This window comes from Alligator sinensis, unplaced genomic scaffold (assembly GCF_000455745.1).
Source record: "Alligator sinensis unplaced genomic scaffold, ASM45574v1 scaffold400_1, whole genome shotgun sequence".
NCBI classification, from domain to species: Eukaryota; Metazoa; Chordata; order Crocodylia; family Alligatoridae; genus Alligator; species Alligator sinensis.
In genome coordinates this window covers 1,420,162-1,443,199 of record NW_005841897.1, presented here as the reverse complement: position 1 = coordinate 1,443,199, position 23,038 = coordinate 1,420,162, and the positions used below count along the sequence as shown (strand labels likewise).

At 47.9% G+C, this 23,038-nt stretch overlaps 1 protein-coding gene across 1 annotated transcript in view; it reads left to right on the top strand.

The window, feature by feature from the left end:
• Positions 1–222: 222 nt before the first annotated feature.
• UNC13D (unc-13 homolog D) overlaps positions 223–23,038 on the top strand; it is a 33,768-nt gene continuing 10,952 nt past the window's right edge. The window contains exons 1-20 of the mRNA XM_006018280.3: positions 223–495; positions 4,821–4,853; positions 5,281–5,388; positions 6,130–6,189; positions 7,764–7,830; positions 10,056–10,248; positions 11,072–11,116; positions 12,463–12,531; positions 12,809–12,878; positions 14,021–14,125; positions 14,607–14,699; positions 16,210–16,313; positions 17,208–17,325; positions 18,541–18,665; positions 19,790–19,880; positions 20,367–20,423; positions 21,012–21,109; positions 21,476–21,527; positions 22,169–22,299; positions 22,919–23,035. Of these exons, the coding sequence (XP_006018342.2) occupies positions 439–495; positions 4,821–4,853; positions 5,281–5,388; positions 6,130–6,189; positions 7,764–7,830; positions 10,056–10,248; positions 11,072–11,116; positions 12,463–12,531; positions 12,809–12,878; positions 14,021–14,125; positions 14,607–14,699; positions 16,210–16,313; positions 17,208–17,325; positions 18,541–18,665; positions 19,790–19,880; positions 20,367–20,423; positions 21,012–21,109; positions 21,476–21,527; positions 22,169–22,299; positions 22,919–23,035 (1,793 nt within the window). The 5' untranslated portion in view covers positions 223–438. The remainder of the gene's footprint in view (positions 496–4,820; positions 4,854–5,280; positions 5,389–6,129; positions 6,190–7,763; positions 7,831–10,055; positions 10,249–11,071; positions 11,117–12,462; positions 12,532–12,808; positions 12,879–14,020; positions 14,126–14,606; positions 14,700–16,209; positions 16,314–17,207; positions 17,326–18,540; positions 18,666–19,789; positions 19,881–20,366; positions 20,424–21,011; positions 21,110–21,475; positions 21,528–22,168; positions 22,300–22,918; positions 23,036–23,038) is intronic.

The window sequence follows — 23,038 nt, the reverse complement described above, 5'->3', positions numbered from 1 at the left end:
CCACTTCCAGGCCTTTCATTTGCATGGCTGGATCTGAGTTGGACGGTAATAAGCTCCCCCAGGTGGAGCCCATTGTCTCCTGGGATGTTTGTAAAGTGCTGTGTTCACCTGCAACCCTCTGTAGCATATAACTAAAAAAGAAGTGGGCCCCTGTCTGCACAGGACCAGCCTTGGTTGAGGGCATATAGCCCCCAGCTGGGCTCTACAGGCCAGGGAGAAAGTGCAGCTCAGTCTATAGTGATGGAGCTCTCTGAATTTCCGTTTGTTACTATGGTCAGGGTGAGATAAAGTGTGGTTTCCTCTGAGCATGCAAACTGAGGGGAAGAGGTAGCACTCGTGAGAAGGGCTGTTCAAGCCGTAATGAAAAGGAGCAAAAGCTGAGTTCTCTTGGCCTGAATCTCCTGTACCCTACTCGAGGCGGCTGTGATCCACTCTAGCATGGAGCCTGTCAGCGAGAACCCAGCTGGGGACGTCCCTGGGGAGGACAACAGTGAAGTATGTGGTCTTTTTTACTTTTAGTTTGAACAGGTGTGTCTTATTCAACCTCTGGCTTTCTCTCTCCCCCTCGCTCCCACCCCACTTCATTCGGATGTTGGGATGCTGATCTGCAGAGGCTGCGCTCGATGGCCATGGGACTTACCATGTAGACCAGTGATTTTCAGCCAGGGTGCCTTGAGATCCTTTCAAGGGTGCCACATAGTGTTGGTGCCGTTAGGCGTGCAAACACGATTCACTAGGTAAACCGAGAGATTTCAACCAAGGAATGCATAGCACAGTAATGCCAGCTCTCGTGAAAAATATCACGAGGCTCCTGATTTCCAAGTCAAATTAACTCTGATTCATGATCTCCTGATGGAGAGAGATCAAATCTCGGGATTTTTTCTTCTGGCGTGTGTAGAGTGCTAAGCTGGTAAGTCTGTGTAGGGGAAGGGGTGGTGGGGGGTGATCAATGCATGTGTCTGTGTGTGTCTGTCCCTTAGTCCCAAGTCACAGCCCCCCCAGCCCTGCTGCTGCCCCTCACTCCTGCCCCACAGTACCCTGCATCCTGCCAGGGTGTGCAGGGGCCCTCCTTCCTCAGGCTCCAAACCCCGCCCCCCCTCACACCTTCACAAATAACCCCCCCCACACACACACACACTTAAAAAATAGCATTTCATGTTCTACATTCCAATCTCTTGATTTTTAAGAGTTTGTCTCATGATTTTTGACATGGTGGGGTTGGCAATACTGATAGTGTTAAAAACATGCTGACTGACCTGTTTTGGTTTTTCTGAGTTCTTTGTAACAGAAGAATTGCTCTGTTATTTTTTCTACAGTAAAAATGAGTGAAACTTAAGAGCTGGCACTTTCTGAGGGATGTCTCTAGTGTAACAAATGGTGCAAACCATTGGTGTAGACAGACTATTGATAATTTGCTTAACATGTCATTAAACCTTGTGCTGAGCAGGACTAGACAAGATGGTGAATAAGAAGCTAGTAACCAGATGTTAACCTTACCAGAGCGCCAAGGTTGCAGTGGTGGGAGTGTTAGGAAAAATGCATCGTAACCATGACTGTGGAATATCTGGAGTAAAAAATAGTGTGTGTGTGTGTGTGTGTGTGTGTGTGTGTGTGTGTGTGTGTGTGTACACTACGTTGCTTTGCCTTAGATGTTCCCCCCTTGCAGTCCTACTGGTGAAGAGGGAAATACTTTGAGTAACTTCCCTCCTTGAAAACATCCCCCACAACTCAGAGCTTCTGCCTCGGGGTTTAGCTAATCTGCAGCCTTCCAGGCTCCTGGGATTTCCACACTACTGCTGGATGTGCAAGTAGCCTTGGTGTTTAAAAATACTCGTGGCCATTTGCAACAGGCCAGAAGATTTTCCACAGCCTGCTCAGGCCCACACATAACCAGAGTGATCCAGACATGGCCAGAGGGAGCCAAGCCTGATTATTGCAATATGGAGCTAAGACTGAAGCCATGGGCTCTGGGGGTGGAGGAATGACTTCCCCTAGTACAAAATGAGGAGCCTCTATGTGCTGAGTACTGCAGGTTGCTGGGAACAGGCTGTCTAACTTGTCTCTGCACTGGAGCCTAAAGCAAAGCCCTCTATGGGATTGGCCTGGGTCCTCAACAGATCCTCTTATTTCTTCCCCTGCAGCCCTGGCCTCCCGCACAGCTTTGTCCTGCTGGAAAGGGTGAAGCTGCGGATCACTAAAGGAGGCTTGTGCATGCAGGGGACTTTCTCTAGTCCCAGGCCTAGGATCTGGAAGTCATTCTCATCAGAAGCCAGTGTAAACGCAGGCGTTTGGGAGGGTGGGGACGTTCAGCGCTAACTCTTCCTTCAGTTGAGCTTTGCCATAAAACTTTCCACCCATTTCATAAACAACCAAAAATCCCTGCACCCCACAGCTAACCCTGCCTGACAAGATCAAGCTGTTTCTGCTAGCAAGAAAAAATAAGAGGCTATTTCTTCTCTGTGAAGGCCATGACAGTGCTCAGGAAGATGGCAAAGAGGCTCCCTAACTGGAGAAGAACATTTTTTACTGTAACAGCTCACGCCCTCATCGCGCAGAAGCCGCTTCTCCCCCCTCCCTGTTTACAACACAGCTGTAGCCTCATGGGATATTGTGCCTGCATGATAAGAGATTGCATCAAGGAGTGACAAAGTCTTCTGTATTTGCACCTGAAACTCTGCTGCATAGGCAGTTCTGTCTGTAGGAAAGTCAAAGGGTGAGAAGTGCCTTAGCTGAAGCACAGAAGTACACAAAGGAGGGTCATGAGACTCTTTCACTGACCCAGTCAGAAGGGCAGTGGCCTAGTTCAAACACGGGATGAGCCAACATAAAGGTAGGAGTTCCAGGTTGGGAGATGATATAAGCACTGGGAAGCAGCAGAAATTGGAGTCAGCTGATTTTAGAGGAGATCTTCATCTGTGGGACGGTCCAGCAAGCACAAAGCGCAATGGAGACTTCTGCTGTTTTGCTATTTTTTGGCAATATCCAAGGACGCTGGGAAAGAGTCGTTAAAAATGCATTCTCTGGTTATAGCTTAAGGGGACTTCATTCATCCCACATACAGCTACTGAATTTGGTTAAGCTACCCCTGGGATTGCTTTAGCCCTTAATTTTGACATAATGAAAAATTAAACTCCAGCTCCAATGATCCTGCACCTTCCCTAGCGCCGATTTGACGTCCTGGATGTTCCCGTGAAGCAGAGTCCTCCTCTGGCTTTGCCAGCGGACCAACACCATCCTACAGCACTCCTTATACCTGTCCTGAACAGTGGGGGTTGCTTTGCCTGGCACTGACCTGTGGTTTCATGTTGGAGGGAACTGAACAACTGAAAGGCACAAACTCATTTTGCTCATGGCCTAGAGAAAATTAGAAGCTTCTCGCTTCCAAGCTATAGTCATTTAACTCTCCCACGCTTGATCTCTTGTGTCTAATAATTTAACAAAGCTTAGAGCTGAAAGCTGCAGGCTGTGTGAGAATTCAAACCGCCCTCTCTCTGGTTGCAACGCAGCCTAGTCAACCGGTCTGCGGTGGCAAAGTCACCTCCCATCAGGTGATGCTGTGGTGGGAGGAACGTGTTGCTTAGCTCTCCCGGCTGTGGATGGAACAAGTGAACAGTGGTGTGAAGTCAAGGCTTGCTCAGTTTCTGTGTTAGTTGGCAATGGAGGCTGCTCTGTAACCAGCACGATACCAAGCCTGAGAGGAAATGACTTGTGCATGTAAGGACTCGTTGATAAGTCATTGGCTTTGTTACAGAAAAGGTCATGGGGCTTGAAGACCCCATTTTGTGTAGAGATGGGCTTGAATTGCAAAAGTCAGGGGCTGCAGTTCTTCGGATAGCAGCCTCTCCAAATTTGAGGGTTTGGTTCACTCCGTTGGACAAAGTAGGGCCAGGTGTAACATATGGATCCAGATTTGGATTTCTTTGGTGGCTAGGGGTACTATTCCAAGTTGTTTTATCCTATGTGTAATCTTTAGTGTAATTAAGTTGTCTTTCACATAATACATCAGGTTAAACAAGTTGCCAGAAATCCATGCACCTGGAATTATGCTATCATGTCCTTGTGACCAGCACCGTACCTAGACTCCTGGCATCCCCAGGTGAACTTTTAGTATCGGGCCTCCCTTTGCCAAAGATAATGATAATTTTAAAAAACCCACCATTTTTGGCCCCCCTTTCTATCCAGGCCCCAGGTGGCCACCTGGTTTGCCCTGTGTGTGACAAAGCATTTAGCAGAGTTCACAGTTTCATTATGATCCAAGTGCTTCTGCTGCAGCCTCAAACTTGCAACCTCTGGGCTGTCAAGCATGCACCTTAGCAGTCGTGCCACCCCAGCCGCATCACAAGCCATAAATCTTAAACAGTGCTCCAGACTTGAACTGTTAAGTAGCAAAGGTCAGAATGCTATCCTATAAATGTTGGTACTAAAACCGTGTAGAGGGAATGACTCTGTGAACAGAATCTGTAAAACCTGGGCTGGGTAGATTTTTTTTCCAGGAGGGTGTGCAGTGATAGCAAAAAGCAGTGCTACAGTTCAAACCAGAATGAATTCAGAGAAGTCTCCTGGCCTCTATTTTGCAGGTCAGACAAGATGAACGTGATGCTTTATAATCCATGAAATCTAGGAGTCCACACCAGGTGTATTCTTGAGTCTCTCTAGGGTATTTGGTAGAGTGCCTTTAAAAGCATGCAGAGCAGAAAGAGATGCACCAGTGTATCATAAACTCATAATGTTATTGCACTGCAGGAAAAGCAGCTACTGAAACAACATTCTTGCTAGGCCAGCAAAACTGAATGACAACCCATCTCTCTTGTTTCTTCTAGATGGATCTGTCCCACCGATTTTCGAAAAAAGAGGTATGAGCTGGGTATTTGTTTCCTTAGTGAATTCCATCTTGATAAAAGAGTTACCATTCTGTAGACTTTGTAGACTCACATAACTGGGCAATGGCAATATAAGCTTCCCAGCAATATGTCGTGGTTCTTAGCTCTAGGTTATACAATTTTTTTGTGTGCTAAATATTTACCCTCAACTGAGACTGCCAACAAAGAAGCTAATTGAATGGCCTTCCAGCCAGCATACCTTGATGTCTGTTCTGGGCAGAAGAGTGTGTGACAGTGTATTCACAACTCCAAGGTTTGCCTTTGTGTTTGGTGGAGAAAATATGTAACAGTACTGTCCCAATCCAGAGCAAGAAGCCTGTCACCCAGCATGGTGGAGACTAGCTCACAAAACATATAGAGATGGTATTGGCTGTGACCTGTTATACCCCTTCATCCTCAGCTTACCCTTCTGTACGAGGAGGTCCTTTATACCATACTGTACCGCCTGGGTAAACCTGAACCGAACCATGTTGCTGATGCCAGTGAGTTGTATGAGTACGTCCAGAAGGTCAGTCCTCAAGCCCAGCTCTATCCCTGTCCAGCCTGATATGTGTCCAGCAGCTCTTTGCCATACTTTTCAGTTGCCTCACTATCCTACCACTGGGAGAAATCTCCTCTCTCAGCCCACAAAGCCCCCTTAGTCCAAGGCTAGCAAGGGGCTACCTCCCAACTCTACCCTCATCATTCCCTCTCTTCCACATCAAGAGAGGTAACCTCCACATTTCTCACCAGCAGAGCTCCCAATGGCAGGGGCATGTTTTACAGAGCAGAAACCACATAGGAATCTGTTCTCCAACATCCTGCAGTGAGGGGAGCCCCAGATACAGTCAGCCGCGTGCGGCAAAGCCAAGTCATACCAGCCAGGCACCAGAGCAGGGCTACAGCAAAATCAAGGAAGAGAATAATAGTCCACCTTAAGAGGTCCAGTAGACTACTCTGTCCAGAGGGCTGGGAGCAGAAGGGTAGCTGAGAAGGAGCTGGCTGGCCAGGGAAGAAGCATTAATGAGGGGAGGGGAAGCTTGGAAGAAGTCTCTCTCTGGAGAGCCCTTAAATTTTCCTGACCTTAGGCCCAGATTTCACTTTAGCTCAGCTGTTTATTCATCTCTTTTCCCATCAAACTCTCCAGGGGAGCCAGCTGGCTCATAGAGGAAGGGAATAATGGTTATAAGGAGGGTGGGAAGCCCCTGGCTGCATCCCAGTTACCATTGTGCTGGCAAACTCAATTTTTGCTCTTTAATATTGAAAACAGGCCTTCCAAATGTCTCCAGAGGAGCACCATATTTTAATGCAGCGGGTCAAGAGCCTGGAGGTAAAGTTTGAGCTGTCCCCAGGAGAGCACATCACCTGTACATGGGAACAGGCTACAGTGTTTATGTTGTGAGGTCCCACCCCCATCTGGTTGTGTGAGTGCATCCATTTCCCCCTGCGAGTCCCCTGCTTGAATGCGGGCAGATGCGTTTGGCAGGAGGTTGGTTGCAAGTCAATGTGTGAGATCTAGAGTTAATGCTTAAATGGACTCCCACTTTGGGCAACGTGTCTCTGGTAAGAAGTCCAGGTGTTTCCATTCGACAGGGTGGCAACACATTTCATGGTCTGCAGCTTTGTGCTTCAGTATAGAATAATAGAAAGATTAGATCCAGTGTGTCCATCCCAAGGGCTCAGTCGTGTCTAATGATGGACAGCAGCTGGCTACTTGAGTTTCTTGCACTCTTCTTTGGAAATGTTGTCTTTGAATCACTGCCACATAGATTAATTTGTGCTTCCTGGCCTGTGCAGTGAACAGGGGGAACAAATCCACCCTGATGAAGGGGAAAGCAAGTTATATAGGATGATCCCCACCCATCTGCCTTTGTCCCTTCTGCAAATCACTGGTATGTCTGAAACATCCTGTAGGGAAAAGGGGCTGGAGAAGCTTTCACATTCCTTCTCACTCAGTGTAGATTAAAGCTCCTTAACAGGACTGCAGAATACAGCCTGGCAGCTCTGACAGGTCCCAGCCATGGTGCCAGGAGATGGGTGCTGGAGAGAGAAGACTTCAGTCCACTTGGCCACAAGATTTGGGGCAGAAAGGGGGAGTTCTCATGAATCTGCAGACCTCTGCCTGAAGATGGGTGTTTGTACCCAAAAGCTTGCAAAGAAGAATTTTTCCAACTATTTAGTTGGTCTAATAAAAGATATCAGATTTACTCAAAGAGCCGTGACAATCTGAGAAAGTAATTTGGACTAGTGATTAAAACGGCTTGTGGGAGGGTGACAGACCAGGGTGCTTCACTGTAAACGTAGACCTCTGCTTTGTGCACTCTCTGCGTTAGACAGTGTTGTGTGTCTAGGCAGGTCCATGGTTCGGTCAATGGCCCGTTGCACTTGGGGTTGTCTGACATGCTGCTTTGAAGGAGTTGTGATGTGCTGTCTCCTTTGTGCTGTGTAAGAAAACGTATCATGCAAGCTGAATTTGAAATAGCACCAGGCAGGCCCACATAAAGCAAAAGAAAGGAAAGGGAAAGCTGCTTTCTGTTTTCCTTATAGCTTTAGCTTCTGGAGTCATGTGATTATGTCAGACTCAGCTCTCCTTTTTTAAAAAAGAAAAAAAGGAAATGACTAGGCATCCTAGCTGCAGAGAAAAGCTCCAAATCATAACTGAAAGGCTTGGAAACCAGAAGTCTAATAAAAATGAACCCCAAATCTCTGATTTTAACTTGAATTTCTTGGCCATTCCCTCATGATTTGGGGTGGCCTGATTTGTGATTGTTGAATTCTTAGGAGTGGCTGTGCTGAAACAGTATATATTACACCCTTGTTCCCATGAATGTCCATCCAGTTCTCTACGTGATGGACAGTTCCTATTTAAATGGGTTGCTTTTTTTTTTCCTTTTTTCCTTCTAGAGCCCAATTTTTTGTCTGAAAGCAACTGTGAAGCAAGCCAAGGGGATTTTGGGCAAAGATGTCAGTGGTGAGTAGAAAAACATGTATACCTTTAAGTGATTGGCACATGAGACTTGGGAGCCAAGAAAGCTGGGTTCTTTTCCTGAATCTGCTGATACCCTGTGGCATATCTGACCTTGGACAAATCGTAATACCAGTCCATTCCTTAGTTTACCTCAGTTTAAGCCACAGACTGAGGTGTGCTGCATGTTTGTGAAGTACTTTGAGCCTTTTGGGCTAGGAACAGATATTGCATTTATATCAGTGTTGCCCTGTGGGGTCAGGATCTCAATATTGCGCTGCTAGACAGGAGGGTGTGACACAATTGTACATATACAAACACACAAATCAATTAGGTGCATACACACACACACTATCAACTCAGGCAGTTACACATCCAAACCAGCCTAGGCACATGCATACCTATCACCAATTCAAGCACATACACTATACATCCGCAAAGTTAGACACAGATCACTAATTCATATATCATGCACACAATGACATATATATATATATATATATATACACACACACACAACCCACCTACACATACACGCAGGTAAGTTCCTAACTTGGATGGTACAGTGTGTGTGTGCTTGGAGTACCTGGGATACTTGGGGGAAGGTTAAAGTGAGAGAGAGAATTAAAGTGTAGGGAGTGAAAGTTGCCAGAACTGAGACCAGAACCGGTGGACCAGAGAGAAGCTGGCTTGGGGCCACCCAAGGTAGACTGGGGCTGGAAACTGAGGCAGACAGCTGAGACACCGGGGGCGGGGGGGCGCAGACAAGTGGCAGCAAGGAGGAAACAGCCAGGAAACAGACAAAAACCCAACTTGGGGTCTCAAAACAACAGGTCTACCAAACAGACAACACACTACACAGCCCCATGAAGTCACCGGCACGCATGCACACTCACAATGGCAGCAGGAGAAAGAGACGCAGTGGAAGGGCTGGAGTCCAGGTGGGGAAGAGAAGCAGAGTCCAAGTCCTTGGTTGAAGAGGGGGTAGGGGGTGATAGCTACCTATCCAGGCTGGAAAGGGGTCCTTGTCCAGTAGGTGTTGTCCAGAGGGGAGTTGCCGGCAGGGCCTCTGGGTGGGTAGGTGGTGTGGAATGGTGCTGGTCCAGATGGAGAGGACGTCCCAAGGAGTCAGTCTTCACTATCCCTTTTTATGGGGCAGACTTCCTCTGATCTCCTATGGGAGGGCCTGTCCAGGCAATGTCAGTCCTGTCCCAGAGGGCTCCTGGTGTTCTTACTAAGCAAGTGCAGCCTTGGTGCAATGGTGGGTTGCCTCATCTTTTGTTTCTTGAATGCTGAGGGTGGTTCCAAGGGCTGGGTCATTGGTCCAGGTATTAGTGTTGATGGTTCGGTCATTCAGAGGGAGCTATTTTTAGACTTACTGCCATTGTCTCTCAAGCCCCCTCATTCATCCCCATTCATTCAGGAACCAAGTTACATAGGAGGGGTAGGTGTGAGTCATGGGTTACACAACCAGGCCTGGGGACAGGATGGAGACTTGACAAACAAAATGGAAACTTGGCATGACTTTTGCTAACTTACATATGTAGGCCTAAATCATATAGTACCAGTAAAATAGTAATATAGAACAGTAAAAATCAATATAAACAATAATTATACAATATAAAGAAGGAGAAAAAACAAAACAAATACAGCTTGTACCAAAATAGAGTGCTGAAACTTATCCTATGTCTTAGCTCACTTATACTTATCTATAGGGAATAGAGAGGGAAAGAAAAAGTCAGAAATGGTTGGGGAAGGGGAGGGAATGCATTTTAAAAGAAAAAAAAAAAAGAAAAGCTGGGGGTTTTGCTACACCAGGACAAGTTGTATCTACGTTTATCCTGGAACACAAATATCCCAGGATTGGCATGTATACACATCATCCTTCCAGCTGGGGTTTAGTGAGCACTGCTTTCTGCCACTGATCCTGTGATACAGTCCTGGGACAACCATTGAGACACACTTCACAATGTCCTGAGATGAACTGTTAGCACTTCTTATCCCCTGAACCTTTTTAGGGTTTGTCCTGGGACAATATGGATGTCTGAAAAACTGCACTTTGTCCTCGGATAAAGTGGTTTCTCCCAGAACAAATGTCTTGCCTATTTGTATCCTTAGACTGAAAGCGCTATCATCACTGCCTGAGGGACAGATGGACTTTGTTGTTGCATTTTGTCACACAAGGTGATTCACTTGGAGGGATTTCTGTCTTTAATTCCATGTACTTGCAGGGTTCAGCGATCCATACTGCCTGCTGGGGATCGAGGCCAGGAGCCAGGAGCATTGCAGTGACAGCAGCTCCTCTCAGGAGAACAAGAAGCGGATGAAGGCTGTGGTAAAAGACCTGATCCCTGAAGACCAGATCCATCGCACTCAAGTCATAAATCAAACGCTCAGTCCCGTGTGGGATGAAACATTTATCCTGTATGTCTCCCCCTTGCCCCTTCCTTTCCCTTCCCTGTTGCTCTGGCTGTCTCCTTTCTGACAAGGAGTTTAGATTCCAAATTTGATCTTCCAGACTGGTAGTGATGGGTGGGGCTGGTAGGATGCTATCTATGCTATAAACACATGTCTCTGCTTATTAAATAACAAGCTCCTATATTTAATTTAATTTTTTTAAGCAACCAGACTTCTAAGCCATGTCTTCTCTGCAAACTTCCCATGCCAAACAGCAGCTCCCTCTCACAAACCATGCTGCTTCGCTTGGGCTATCTCCTAAACAGCATAGCCACATCCATGCAGTGTGGTGGCTAGGCTAAATAGCATGGAGGTGGACTTATTGGCCCTGTCATTCAGCCATGCTAATTAGCTTGTGTGATTGTGCCTATATCAGTGGTGCTCAACCCTTTAGCCTCAAGGGCCAGATGAGTGGTTTGGCTGGGGTCAGCATGTGGGGTTGGGCCCCATACACCCAGATCGGGTCCTGTGCCACCTTGTCTTAACCCCATGCACCAGGATCTAGCCCTCTGCTCCTAATCCAGCACTCATGGCCATGCTCTCTGGCCTACTGGGCTCTTCATTTCTCTGGCAATGTGGCAGCAGGAGTGTGGCAATTAACACTGCCACTACTCCATCCCATCAAATGTTTGGACCCATAGGGAGCTGGGTGGGTTGGATGACACAGCTCCATGGGCCACATCTGGCCTGCCTCTATCCTCTTACTCTGCCTTCCTTACTAACTAATATTTGTGACCTGAGTTAAGCTGCTAAAAACCCATTGAATACATTTCCTGTTTGTGTATTGCAGTGAGTTTAAAGATGTAGCCAACTCCAGCTTCCACCTGGACATGTGGTGAGTGTGATCATTGCTCTTCTCAATAGCACAGGTGCACCTACACCAACTTGGGGTTCAAAGATCAAGATTTCATAGATTCCATAGATTTCATGGACACTAGGGCTGGAAGGGACCTCGGAAGATCATCGAGTCCAGCCCCCTGCCCCAGGGGCAGGAAGTCAGCTGGGGTCATAGGATCCCAGCAAGATAAACACCCAAATTTCTCTTGAAGGTGTTCAAAGTAGGTGTTTGAACCACCTCTGACGGCAGGCTATTCCAGACCTTGGGGGCTCGGCAGTAAAAAAGTTCTTCCTTATGTCCAGCCTGAAACAGTCTTACAGGAGTTTATAACTGTTCGATCTTGTCACCCCTTGGGGCGCTCTGGTGAACAAACGTTCCCCCAGATCCTGGTGAACACCCCTTATAATCTTATAGGTGACCACCAGATCACCCCTGAGCCTGCGCTTTTCCAGGCTGAAGAGTCCCATAGCTCTCAGCCTCTCATCATAAAGTCTGTTTTCCTGACCTCTGATCATGCATGTGGCTCTCCTCTGCACTCTCTCAAGCTTCTCCACATCCTTTTTGAATTGTGGAGCCCAAAACTGGATGCAGTACTCTAGCTGTGGCCTCACCAGGGCCGAGTACAAGGAGAAAATGACATCCTGGGATTTAGTTGAGAAGCATCTGTGGATGCAAGCCAGCTTTTTGGCCGTTTTACTAGCCACAGCATCACATTGAAGGCTCATGTTCATCTTGTGGTCAATCATGACCCCCAATCTATCCGTATACTTGAAGAAGGTCCTGGGAGCTTCACTTAGACTCTCCTAGAACCTGTACTCTCCTAGATCCCACCACAGAACACCAAGAAAAGGCACGCAGCCTGTTTCTCCACCGCCTTGTTTTGCAAGTGGTCACCCATGCTACTGTAAAGTTGGGGTGTTGTGTTACCAAATTAGAAGGGTTGCATTTTCTGTTCGCTTTGCAGTGGCATTAGCCATTCACATGGGCTGCAAGGCAACAGAAAATCGAGCCATGAGCTCCTTTGTGAAGCAGACATGCAAAGGCCTTGTGGTACTTGGCTTCTTTTACAAGGAGGAAGCTCAGGGTCGCTGCCATTTTGTTCCAGCTCTTCAGGGTATTTTGTTACTCCAAACATCATCTCTTAGTGATGACCCCAAACAACTGATTTTCTTCCCGTGTTCAATGAGCTAATTTTGCCCTGTCCCATGGTCTATGTTTATTAGAAGGCCATTTTGCTGACTCTGATTGAATCCTCAGCTCCCAGGATCACCACCAAACTAATGTCAGTAGTACCTTTGCAGCATCCCATCTTCACCTGCTGTTTTTACGCCTCTCCCTTTCAGGGACTCTGATGTAGTGGAATCCGTGCGGCACAAGCTGGGAGAGCTGACAGATCTCCATGGCTTGAAGAGGTCAGTACAAAAGCTGGGACTTCTGTGCCATCAGCAGCCCCACTTCATCAGCAGGATGTGTGCTGGTCCAAGTGCTATTGAGAGTGCAGCGCTGTAAGGTCCTTGCTGCCCAGGCCTGGGAAGTGGAAGCCAGACCTGTGTGTTTCCATGCTGCAGGCTTAGGAGTGGCTCTGTCATGCCTTTGCAACCTTCTTTCACTCTGAGGTTGTGCTGCATAAATATTTTACATTCATAGGGAACACTTCTTCCTTCACCCAGCTGGTTTCTTCTTCTCCAGGATCTTCAAGGATGCTCGAAAAGACAAAGGTCAGGACGACTTCCTCGGGAACTTGGTTCTTCGCCTGCAGGTGAGAGCTAAGTGTGATGATGCTCCGTGGTTCTGTAGGAGCTCTCCTTCACAAACTTCAGTGTACTTCACAGGCATTATCTCAACCTAATGGGATTTAGACAGGACTGTGATCCCTGAGTGAGGTGAAATGAGGCCTAGAGCTCCTGATTGGCCCATGCTCCGAACAGCACAGCTTGTTCCTTCGACCTTAAGTGACTAGCTGTGGCTGGTGGCCTGAGCTGACCTCCTCAGATAGTCGTTGCTTCCTCAGACCAATGTACCCGTAATTACATTATAACCCTAGAGTACACCATGCCTCACTAGACAATAGAAGGATCATAGAATCACAGGAAGTTAGGGCTGGAAGGGACCTCAGGAGGTCACATCTAGTCCAACCCCCTGATCAAAGCAGGACCATCCCCAACTAGATCATCCCAGCCAGGGCTTTGTCTAGCTGGGTTTTGAAAACCTCCAAGGATGGAGAGTCCACCACCTCTCTGGGTAACCTGTTCCAGTGTTTTACTACCCTCCTAGCAAAAAAATTATTTCTAATATCTAACCTAAACTTCCCTTGCTGCAACTTGAGACCCTTGCTCCTTGGTCTGTCATCTGCCATCACTGAGAACAGTCCAGCTCCATCCTCTTTTGCGCCCCTCGTCAGGTAGTTGAAGGCTGCTATTAAGTCCCCTCAGTCTCCTCTTCTCTAGACTAAATAAGCACAGTTCCTTCAGTCTTTCCTCATAAGTCATGTCCCCCAGCCCCCTCACCCTTTTTGTCACCCTCCGCTGGCCTCTCTCCAATTTGTCCACATCCTTTCTGTAGTGGGGGGGCCAACACTGAACACAGTACTCCAGATGTGGCCTCACCAGTGCTGAATAGAGGGGAATAATCACTTCCCTGGACCTACTAGCAACACCCCCAGCAGTAAAATTGCTTATGATCTGTATTGAGACATGCAATTTGTTACTCATGAATTTTATATTTTAATTCAAGAAACAAGGAAAAAAATTTCTCCTTATGCATTGTGTGAATTCAGTATAACTGTTAATTGTCTGATATTACATATCCCTGCCATGTTAACACAACAAGATATCTATGGAGATCATTCCTGTTGCTAATGCTCCTGTTTTTTTGACATCTTGTTCATTTGTCTGTCTGCAGGACCTGCACTGCAGGGATGACCAGTGGTACACCCTGGAGCCACGGACAGAAACCTACCCCAACAGGGGACAGTGCCACCTGCAGTTCTTGCTGACTCACAAGAAGGTAGGAGGAACCTCTAGCTGGGAAAAATGGGGCAACAGAAACATCACTTTTGTGGGTTGTTTGCAAGGGTTAATTTAGCAGGGGCTGATCCTCTCTCTGGTCAAGAGGCAACAGAGATCGAAGGTCTAGGACCTGCTGTAGCAATAAGAAGTTGGGATTTTCATCTGTGAGTCCTATCTACATGTAGCTTTCTAGCATCTATGAGGGTCCTTCCATAATCAAGGTCCATGTCTTGGTGTTGATGCTACCTAGTGCTTAACCCTGAAAATCAGGCCTTTTATCCCCACGCTTCAGGATGGGGTCTTCAGCTTCCCACAAGGGACATTGTTACTTAGATCTGACTTGCCATAAAGTACAGATTCTCCAGGTCTGGTCCTGAAGTTATGTGGCAGCTTGGGCATTGCTCTCCCTATCAAGGTCCCAAGGAAATGGGGTCCCTCCCTTCTCACTCCCTGTTCACTTGGTTTTCTTTCTCATTCAGAGGTGCACCTTCCTGAGCAAGACCCAGCCGAGTTACACTGTCCATCGCCACCTGCTGCAGCAGATGGTGTCATATGAGATGTTGCAGCATCAGGTACGTGCAAAGCTGAAAAGGCGAAGGACACTGGTTGGGGGAGGAGCATGGGAAAAATTAAGTGTCTGCTGCAGAGCAGACGAGATTCGAATGTGGTGTTCAGACATGACATTTTGCAATGGGCTTTCCAAAGTCATGAGTTTACTTTCTGGGGATAAGGTCATTGCTCTTTGGAAGGGGTTGTGAAGACTGGCCCAGGCATGGGCAGATCTAGGATGTTGACAAAGGAGGTGCAGAGGATGTGGTGTATCATCACATATAACACAACATGTTTTTCTCCAGTTAAAGAGAAACCAAAAGTGTTACGAATATGCTAGGGGCCTAGAGCTATATTATTCAGTTTAAGATCAAAGCAAAATACAAATATAATATATAGGAAGGCACACTAATTTGCTAAATTATACATAAAGTTTAAAAAGAACAAAAAAAAAATGTGCCAAAAAAATTTTTTAAAGAGCCAAAAAAAATCAAAAGATATTATTTTATTTGTCCTATAATCATTATAGTTAAATGTGTGTCTTATTCATATTTGTAAAATAAAATCTAGTCTTCCTGAGCATCTTGACAGTGCATGCAACACTTTGCTGTCAGTCATGTCCACACTTGAGTTAATGTTCACCTGTGTTAATATAACCACGCCTGAGCCAGGGTCTTTAGCTAGAGTTTAAGAACAGTCTGCAGGTTTGTGAAACAGAAAAGAGATATTACCAGAAATAGCTAACAGATAGCAAAAATGCAGAAGAAAGGTTAGCTTGATTAAAAGAACATCCACACCATTAAAAAGAGGAGAAGGATTGGGTGTGTCTATATGATCATTAATGCACCATAGTTACTGTATATTAAGTGTAGTACTTGCATAACTAACTACTAAATCAATGTGCAGTTACTGGTGCTACTGTGCAGTAGCTCCAGCGTATGGCTTTTTACTGACCCTAACTGCTCAGTAGCCTAATACTACTGCATAGTAGTGTATTAGCACAGGTTTTGCCCAGCATGCTACTGTGCAGAGTTATTAGGCTACTGCACAGTTAGCATCTCATGTAGGAATACCCATTAACACCTCTGAGTGAAGAGAGATTAGCAGGGATAAGGCACATTATAATGAGCCATGAAGTCAGTTGACTCCTTTAGGGCTGCCTGAATAGAAATCCCCCTGCCCTTCGTAGCCAGTGGTTTTAAAGTCTGAGTGGAGCAGGAATCAGAGGGTGGTGGCACAGCTGCACCAGTGCACCCCACCCATCTGCCCCTGGGCCCAGTGCAACCATATCTGCAGACCCCCTCCTCCTGCAATGCAGTGCTTTCCAGCTGCTTCCCAATAAGATCACCTCTGAAAGTGAGCCCAAGACACTGGAACCATGTGGAAACTGATCTGGGCTGTGGCAATAATGATAGGAAGGTCACAGCACTGGTTCATTAGTATTACCTAGGGCCTGAAGGAAGAGGATGAGGCACATGAGCTTTTCCTAATGTAGCTACTTCAAACCCTTTCACACTTTCGTTCCCCACACAGGCTGGGAGTATCTCCTGGGATGGGGAGCTGAGCAACCATGCCAGCACAATCCTGTACCTGCATGCTACTCAGAAGGACCTATCTGACTTCCACCAGGTCATGGCGTGAGTACCACATGCACGCATGCACTAGGGGCAGTTACAGCAGCTGTGTCTGGGGATTAGGCCACCTGGCTTCTATTTTTTTTAGCCCTGCCAGTGATACTCTTTGACCTTGGGGAGGTCACTGAACCACTTCCATACCTCAGTTTCTCATCATGGTAACAGTACCCAAGGATGCCAGGGACCTCAGGTACAGTGAAGGATGTGCTTTGAGCTCCCTCAATAACAAGCTCAATAGCAGAACAGGGGATAGCACTATGACCATTAAACTGCAGAGGCTCACATCTGTTGCCTCTGGTGAGTTTATCAGCCAGTGCTAATCCCAGCCAGAGCTCTGACTGCCTTGCCCTTTCCCCATTTGTTTGGTCACTTCTGTCTGGTGTGTTGCTGCAGGCAGACTTTCCTGATGGTGCCCTGTGACACTAGCAGAGCTCTTGGTCTTCTTCTGCTATTGTGGCTGTGAGCAGATGCCAGGCAGCCCCTTATGCTGCTCCTTCCACAGTTGCAGTTGGGGACAGGGGAGCATGGAGATCAGTGGGGAGAGTTTTCACTGCCACTGTCTGTTTTCATCCCTTTTCCCCTCTTGCTCCCTTGTCACAAATCTTGAAACAAGGAGAAAGCAAGATAGAAGCCCTGGGCCTGAGACAGAACCTGGACAGTTGCTGCTTCATGGCCTCCTGGAGTGATAAACAGTGCCAGAGTCTGAACCCCTCATTCTCCTGATGTACTGTATTCTTCCCAAAGGATGGTGGTGGGCAGAGCACATGCCACCATGATCACTGAAGAGGGAGAATTATCTTTCCCCTTTTGCAGCTATTCCAAGTCCCTTTGGGAGGGTCAGTCATAGTTCCTCACTCATTGGGTCCTCACTGTGTGTCTCTTTCCTTTTCCATCCAGACAGTGGCTGGCTTACAGCAAGCTCTATCAGGTCGTAGAATTCAACAGCAGCTGCCTTCTCCACCAGATCACCAGCATTGAGTATCAGTGGGCCCAGGAAAGGCTGAAACCTGAGCAGGTATGACCAGGCACTGAAGCTCAAGCCTGGGGGTGTTGGAGGAGTCCTTCCACAAGCCACTACAGCCAAGAGAGCTTCTTCATGTCACTTGGGAATCCACCCAAACAGGGTCCTTTGGGTCTGCATGGGTGCAGGCCCCCTATAGAATGAGCAGGAGTTCATGGCATATAACAGCTGGCTGAGAAATGTGGCAGTGGTTTGTCCTTACAGCAGCTGTGTGAGGAGAGAGCAGAGCCTGGGTCCTCGGGGATGGGATGTCATGCCATCATCCATCCTGTTAAGTGACTGATGAGTTGGGAACTAATCTACAAACAGAACCACATCCCCATGTGAGAAACTGTTACCTTCTCTTCCATGAAGTGGAGATTGGCCATGGCCTAAGTGCCTCAATCCAGGAAAACAATGGCTGAGAGTCACTGCCATCTAACAGCCCACATCATGAGGTCCCCATCCTGCCCACAGAGGACTGGGGTTCACAAGAACCCACCCCACCATGGTGCCTGATGCCCTAATTGGCTGTCTCTGAAGAGACCAAGAGCTGGATGGGACCCTGCGACTGGGATGGCCTCACACCTCAAGGGAAGCAGTCCCATTAGGCTGGGGCAGAGGTACACTGTGGTAGAGGCTGACACAGCCAGGCACGCTACGTTGCATTACAGATGACACTGTTATGGTGCCCAGATTGCCTGCCGGCTCACCTGGCTCTGGCCCCTCTGACACCAACATCAGTTCCCTTTGCCATCCTGTCAACCAGAGGGACTTAAAGAGAAATATTGGGGGAAAAATAAAGCCAAACAGTGTCCCCATTCTTGCCATCCCTGATCATCCCCCACCACACATTGCATTTTCCTAGCAGCCCCATGATGCTGAATCCCTGGTTAAGCACAAACCTCAATTTAACCTTAACACAAATATTTTTATAAGATCATCTAGTCGCAGATTGAGATGCTTCCATTAAGCTCTGGCCTCTCAGCTACTGAGAGTAATTTCAGCACCTTACTGAGAGAGGAAGAATACTTTGGAGGATTCCTTTGCATCAGGGCAAAGAATTTTCAGTAGGTTTTGGACATTATTTCTTGAAGTCAGATGCAGAAATGGTTCCCCCCAGTGTTGATGCCATGTTGGTTGGAGACCAGCCTTGTCCATATGAGAGGCTGTGCCCCTTGTTAAGGTCTTTGAAGCTGCCACTGATGGCATTTAATTCCTTCTCCCCAGAAATCAGAGCTGGCCGAGTCCTTTGAGTCCTTGCTGGCCTACGGTGTGTCTCTCCTTCAGAAGTACCGCATCATATTCCCACTCTCCACATCTCAGTCCACACAGAGGCTGCAGTCATTGCTCAGGTCAGCCAGCTGCCAACCTTTTTGGGCATGGAACGGGCACTAGGCCTCTTAGGGTTTGTCTGCACCATGTCAATGCTGTTCTCAGGGGTGGGAAGTCTTGAAATGAGACAATCCACCCACTCCTGCCTGCATGCGCCAAGCCTGGATATTCAGCAGGGAAGCTGTTCTGGAGATGTCCCCACATGGCCATGCTCAATCGCTATCTCCAGTGTGCTGTATAGGGTGTCTCTGAACAACTTCACTGTCATATTTTGGGGTTTGGCATATGAGAGTGGAAGTGGGTGGGTCGGGCGTGCTTGAGCCAGCCTGTCTCTGAGAGTCCCAGGTGTGGGCTTATCCCTAGGTTCTCTGAACTGTTTGTTGCCTGTTGTTCCCTGTGCTGCCTTATCCGCTCTGCCTCTGAACAATTCAAGTTTTGGGGCTTCCACTTTTTCCCATGGGAGCTTGTTCTATGAGGAAATTGCTTCTTCTTCCCCATCTCCCTTTATTATCTCCCAAGGGACCTTTCCCCTCCTAGTCTGGTATCTAGATGTTGTTTCTTCCTGTGATCTCTCAGGAGAGTTCCCTCAGAGGGCCAGATAAGGCCCTTATACCACTGGCCATACTGCTTTTTTGCTGGGCCTTTTATGAAACACAGATGAATGCTACTGATGCCACACCATTCATGATACACTGAGGTTACAGCACTGACCTAGCAAGGAAGCCTGGCCTCTTTAGCTCAAGATGTGATGGCTCTGTTGGTTCAGTCCTTGGTGTGAGCTAAGATCATGGCTGTCCCTCTGCAATAAGCTTTTCAAACCTTTTCTTTCACCCTGAGGCATACTGGGCTGGGTGACGTACCTGCTACCCTATGAACTGAGTCTCAGAGTTCAGTTCTGTCCTCCAGGCTGCCAGCTCCAGGTCTTTTCAGGGACCCACATATCCCTCTGTCTGGGTCTAGCTACTGGGCCAGAGCTCACAGTGGTGTCAGGGACCTTTCTGTGAAGGAAACTCTGAAGAAGAATGTGCGTGTGCGTGTGTTTTGGGGGGCTTGGGGATAAAGGGACTTGTCTCTGTCTGGCAAAGTCCTTGTCCTGGAAGGGATTCTGCTGTGCCTCACTACAGATGGTCTTCTGGCCTTACAGAGTCCTGGTGCAGATGTGCAAAATGAAAGCCTTTCGGGAGCTTTGCTCACTGACCCCTGACCTTCAGCAGATGGTGACCGAGGCGCTCAAGGTACAGTGCCACCGGGATGTGTGGGCTCTCTTCCTCCCCATTCGAGTCCAAGGCCTCCTGCTTCTGGCTGGCATCCCATGAGCAGTCCCTTTCCTCAGCACAGCCTCCAATGGCTCCAAGTCCTGAGCCTCCTCCCAGCAGACAGGGCTGCCAGTAGCTTTTCTGAAGTGCTCCTTTGAGGCTGCTGCGGAGAAGCACAAGATGCCCCTTTCCCTCCAGTGTGCTGTTTGTGTGGAGTCTCCTGCTTGGGGGTGGGGGATCCCCAGTTTCAAGCTCCCCCATTCCCCGCTATGCCACAGTATCGCTGCTCTTCCTGCCTGCCCCATGCTCTGCTCCGTGTCCCAGTGAAGACAGCCTGCTGCATCTCTGATGGGCAGGGGGCATTCTCCTTTCCCTGCCATGCGCGTGTTAGAGTAAGTGAGGCTTTTGAACTGTCTTTACCACTCCTGCTTTCCTCCCTCCATTCTCTGTCTCATTCCCTTGCAGCTGGGGACTATGGAGTGGTTTAACTTGAAGAAACAGCACCTGAAGCCCATGACGAGGGTGAGAGCCCCATTCCATTGTCTGCAGCAATGTACTGAGCTCCAACTGAGGGACCTGCTGGGTGGGAATGGGGGTTACTGGGATGGTGCTTTCTCAGAAAGGGCTGAGCCACCACAGCTGTGGCAGAAGGCAACTGGCCATCCCTACAAGACATGGACAGCACTTGCATGTTTTCTGCTCCCTGGTCATGCTAACTTGGTGCAATCCACCATATAACACAGAATGGGGCAGTCACTCAGAGAATATCCCAGGTTACTGCTCTTTTGGCTTTCCCACACGTTCTCCTCCCAGGATGGGCTTATGGTTAAAAACCCTGGTCTAGTACTCTGGAGATGTGTGCTCAACCCCAAATCCTGCCATATATTCGCTGTGGAATCAGGAGAAGTTGCTTCGCCATGTTATGTGTATCAGTTCCCCACTGATAAAATGGGGCTGAGATACCTCATTGGGATGTTGTGGAGTAAACCCATTCATGACAGCAAGGTGCCCAAACTAACAGGAATGAGGGCCATTGCTCGATGGACTGCTACCCCAAGAAATCATTGAGTACCCAAACCAAGCTGTGTCTTCCTCTCTTTTCCTTCCTAGGGCATGGAGGAGAATGGCAGAGCCCTGGTCAGGCTTCTTGAGGAGGTGAACTGTGACCTCCAGCAATGCCGCAAAATTTGGAACAAATTCTTCAACAAGTAAGTGGCTGACGTAGGCTGTTCCCACAACCCCCACCCTGTGCTTGCTTCAACAGCTGGTTAGAGTACAGGAGCTTACAACACCCAAGCTCATTACTGGATGCCAAAGAAAAACACAAATCTATAAATATATGGTGGAATCAAGAATGAGGCTGGAACCAATCCCTTGTGGTGCATTATACATCATATCAGGAGACAGAGTTTAATGACCAGTTTCCACATGATCTTTACCAGCTGTAGTCCCTGAGGTTGCTGTAGTTCACGATGCAGGGCTTAGGACTTCTGGGCAGGAGAGGGTTCTGTGTAGTGGGTTTGACAGGCCTGTCCTTGAATTGTATGTCTGAATCTCTTGTTTCTCCCCTGCAGCACCTTGAGAGTGGATCTCTTCTCCGTGGCCTACCTGGAGCTGCAGGACCTGGTGAATAAGCCTTCCTTGTTTTCCAGTCAGAACAGCAGAGAATAGAGTGGTTCTGAGACTTTTAGCCAGCTGTTGGGTTCCCCTTGCAGAGGATGGGGATGCTCTGTGGTGTCAGGTGCCATCAAGGGTTCATAGAAAATGAGCAGTCATGGTGAAAAACCCTTTGCATTTCCAACCCTGGATGTGGGGTCATGGGCAGCCCTTGGGTGTTTAAGGAGGGACTGTTCCATACTCCCATTCCCTAGTCCCAAAGGCCAGATCATGGGACTAACCAGGAGCTCAAGGGAGGCAAGTTTGAATCTAGGCCTTGTGCCTAGTGGCAGTAGCAAAGGAGTGAGACTCCTGGCTGGGATCTGGCTCTAGCGCTGACTCAGTTGCTAGTCTGTACATTGGATAAGTCACTGAAATTCTCTGGGTCTCTGCTTTCTCACCCATAAAATGGGGGTGAGCAGGTTTCTACTGTATTACTCCCTTGATCCTCTTTTTGTGCTACCCTTAATCAGGTGCGGTCCCCTGACTTGAACATCAGTCCTGAGGGCAGCATGTTCTATCAGTCAGTCAACATAGAAAATCCTTCTTCATTTCTCACTAACCCATCTTCCACCACTGGTTTCCCTGCATTTTCCTTCCATCTGGTGCAGGTTTCACATCATGTGAAGGAGCAGCTGAGTGAGATTGACAGTGGCATGTCCCAGCTCACAGCAGAGAGCCTGTTCCAGCTCTACCTCAGTTTGCAAGAGCTTTATCGAATGAAGACCTTTCTACCAAGCAGGTAGTGACCCCTTTGAGCCATTCATTGGGAGATAAATCTCAGCAGTGCCAGAATATGGAAGAGGTGGGAACTCATTAGCTAATGGACTCTCTTCTGACCCAGTTGGAGAAGGTTGAGTGAAACCAAGATGTTCATTGGTCCAGAAACCTTTCCAGGACCTTCCCTTTAGTGCTTGTTTTTGGAGTTACTCCATAACAACTGCACTTTGAGGTCACACACTGCCTTATTTCTAATTTTTGAGTCTAGACAAACCCTCGGTGCAGTAATATCAAGGAGAGAAGGGCTAAACAATTGACTATGTCTTGTCAAGATTTGGATATGATCCTGGATGGGGTTATGGGGCTCTGGAGCTCCAGACAGAGGCAGATAGGGCTCTAAGAGGCAGAGACAGGGGTCTCAGTTAGATGTATGGCTCAGGAAATACTTCAGGATGCTCATATTCTTGCTCGTGGGTTCCTGTCCCATGTCATTGTGGTGGTGGGTTAGATAATGCAGAGAGTTGTGCTAATGCTTCTCGGTGGGGTACGCATTTTTCAAGTGTGAGTGGAACTAGAATCTGTAGCCTTCTGTCTTGTTTCTGCTGAGGGATAGAAGCCAATCTTATGCCTTTTTTGTCCAGGGATGGCCCTCTTGCTCTGACTGACTTCTACCAGTGGTTTAAAGAGGCCATTCCCAAGTGGCTCCAGAAGACCTACTCTATAGCACTGGAGAGGACCCAGCGAGCTATCCAAGTGGACCA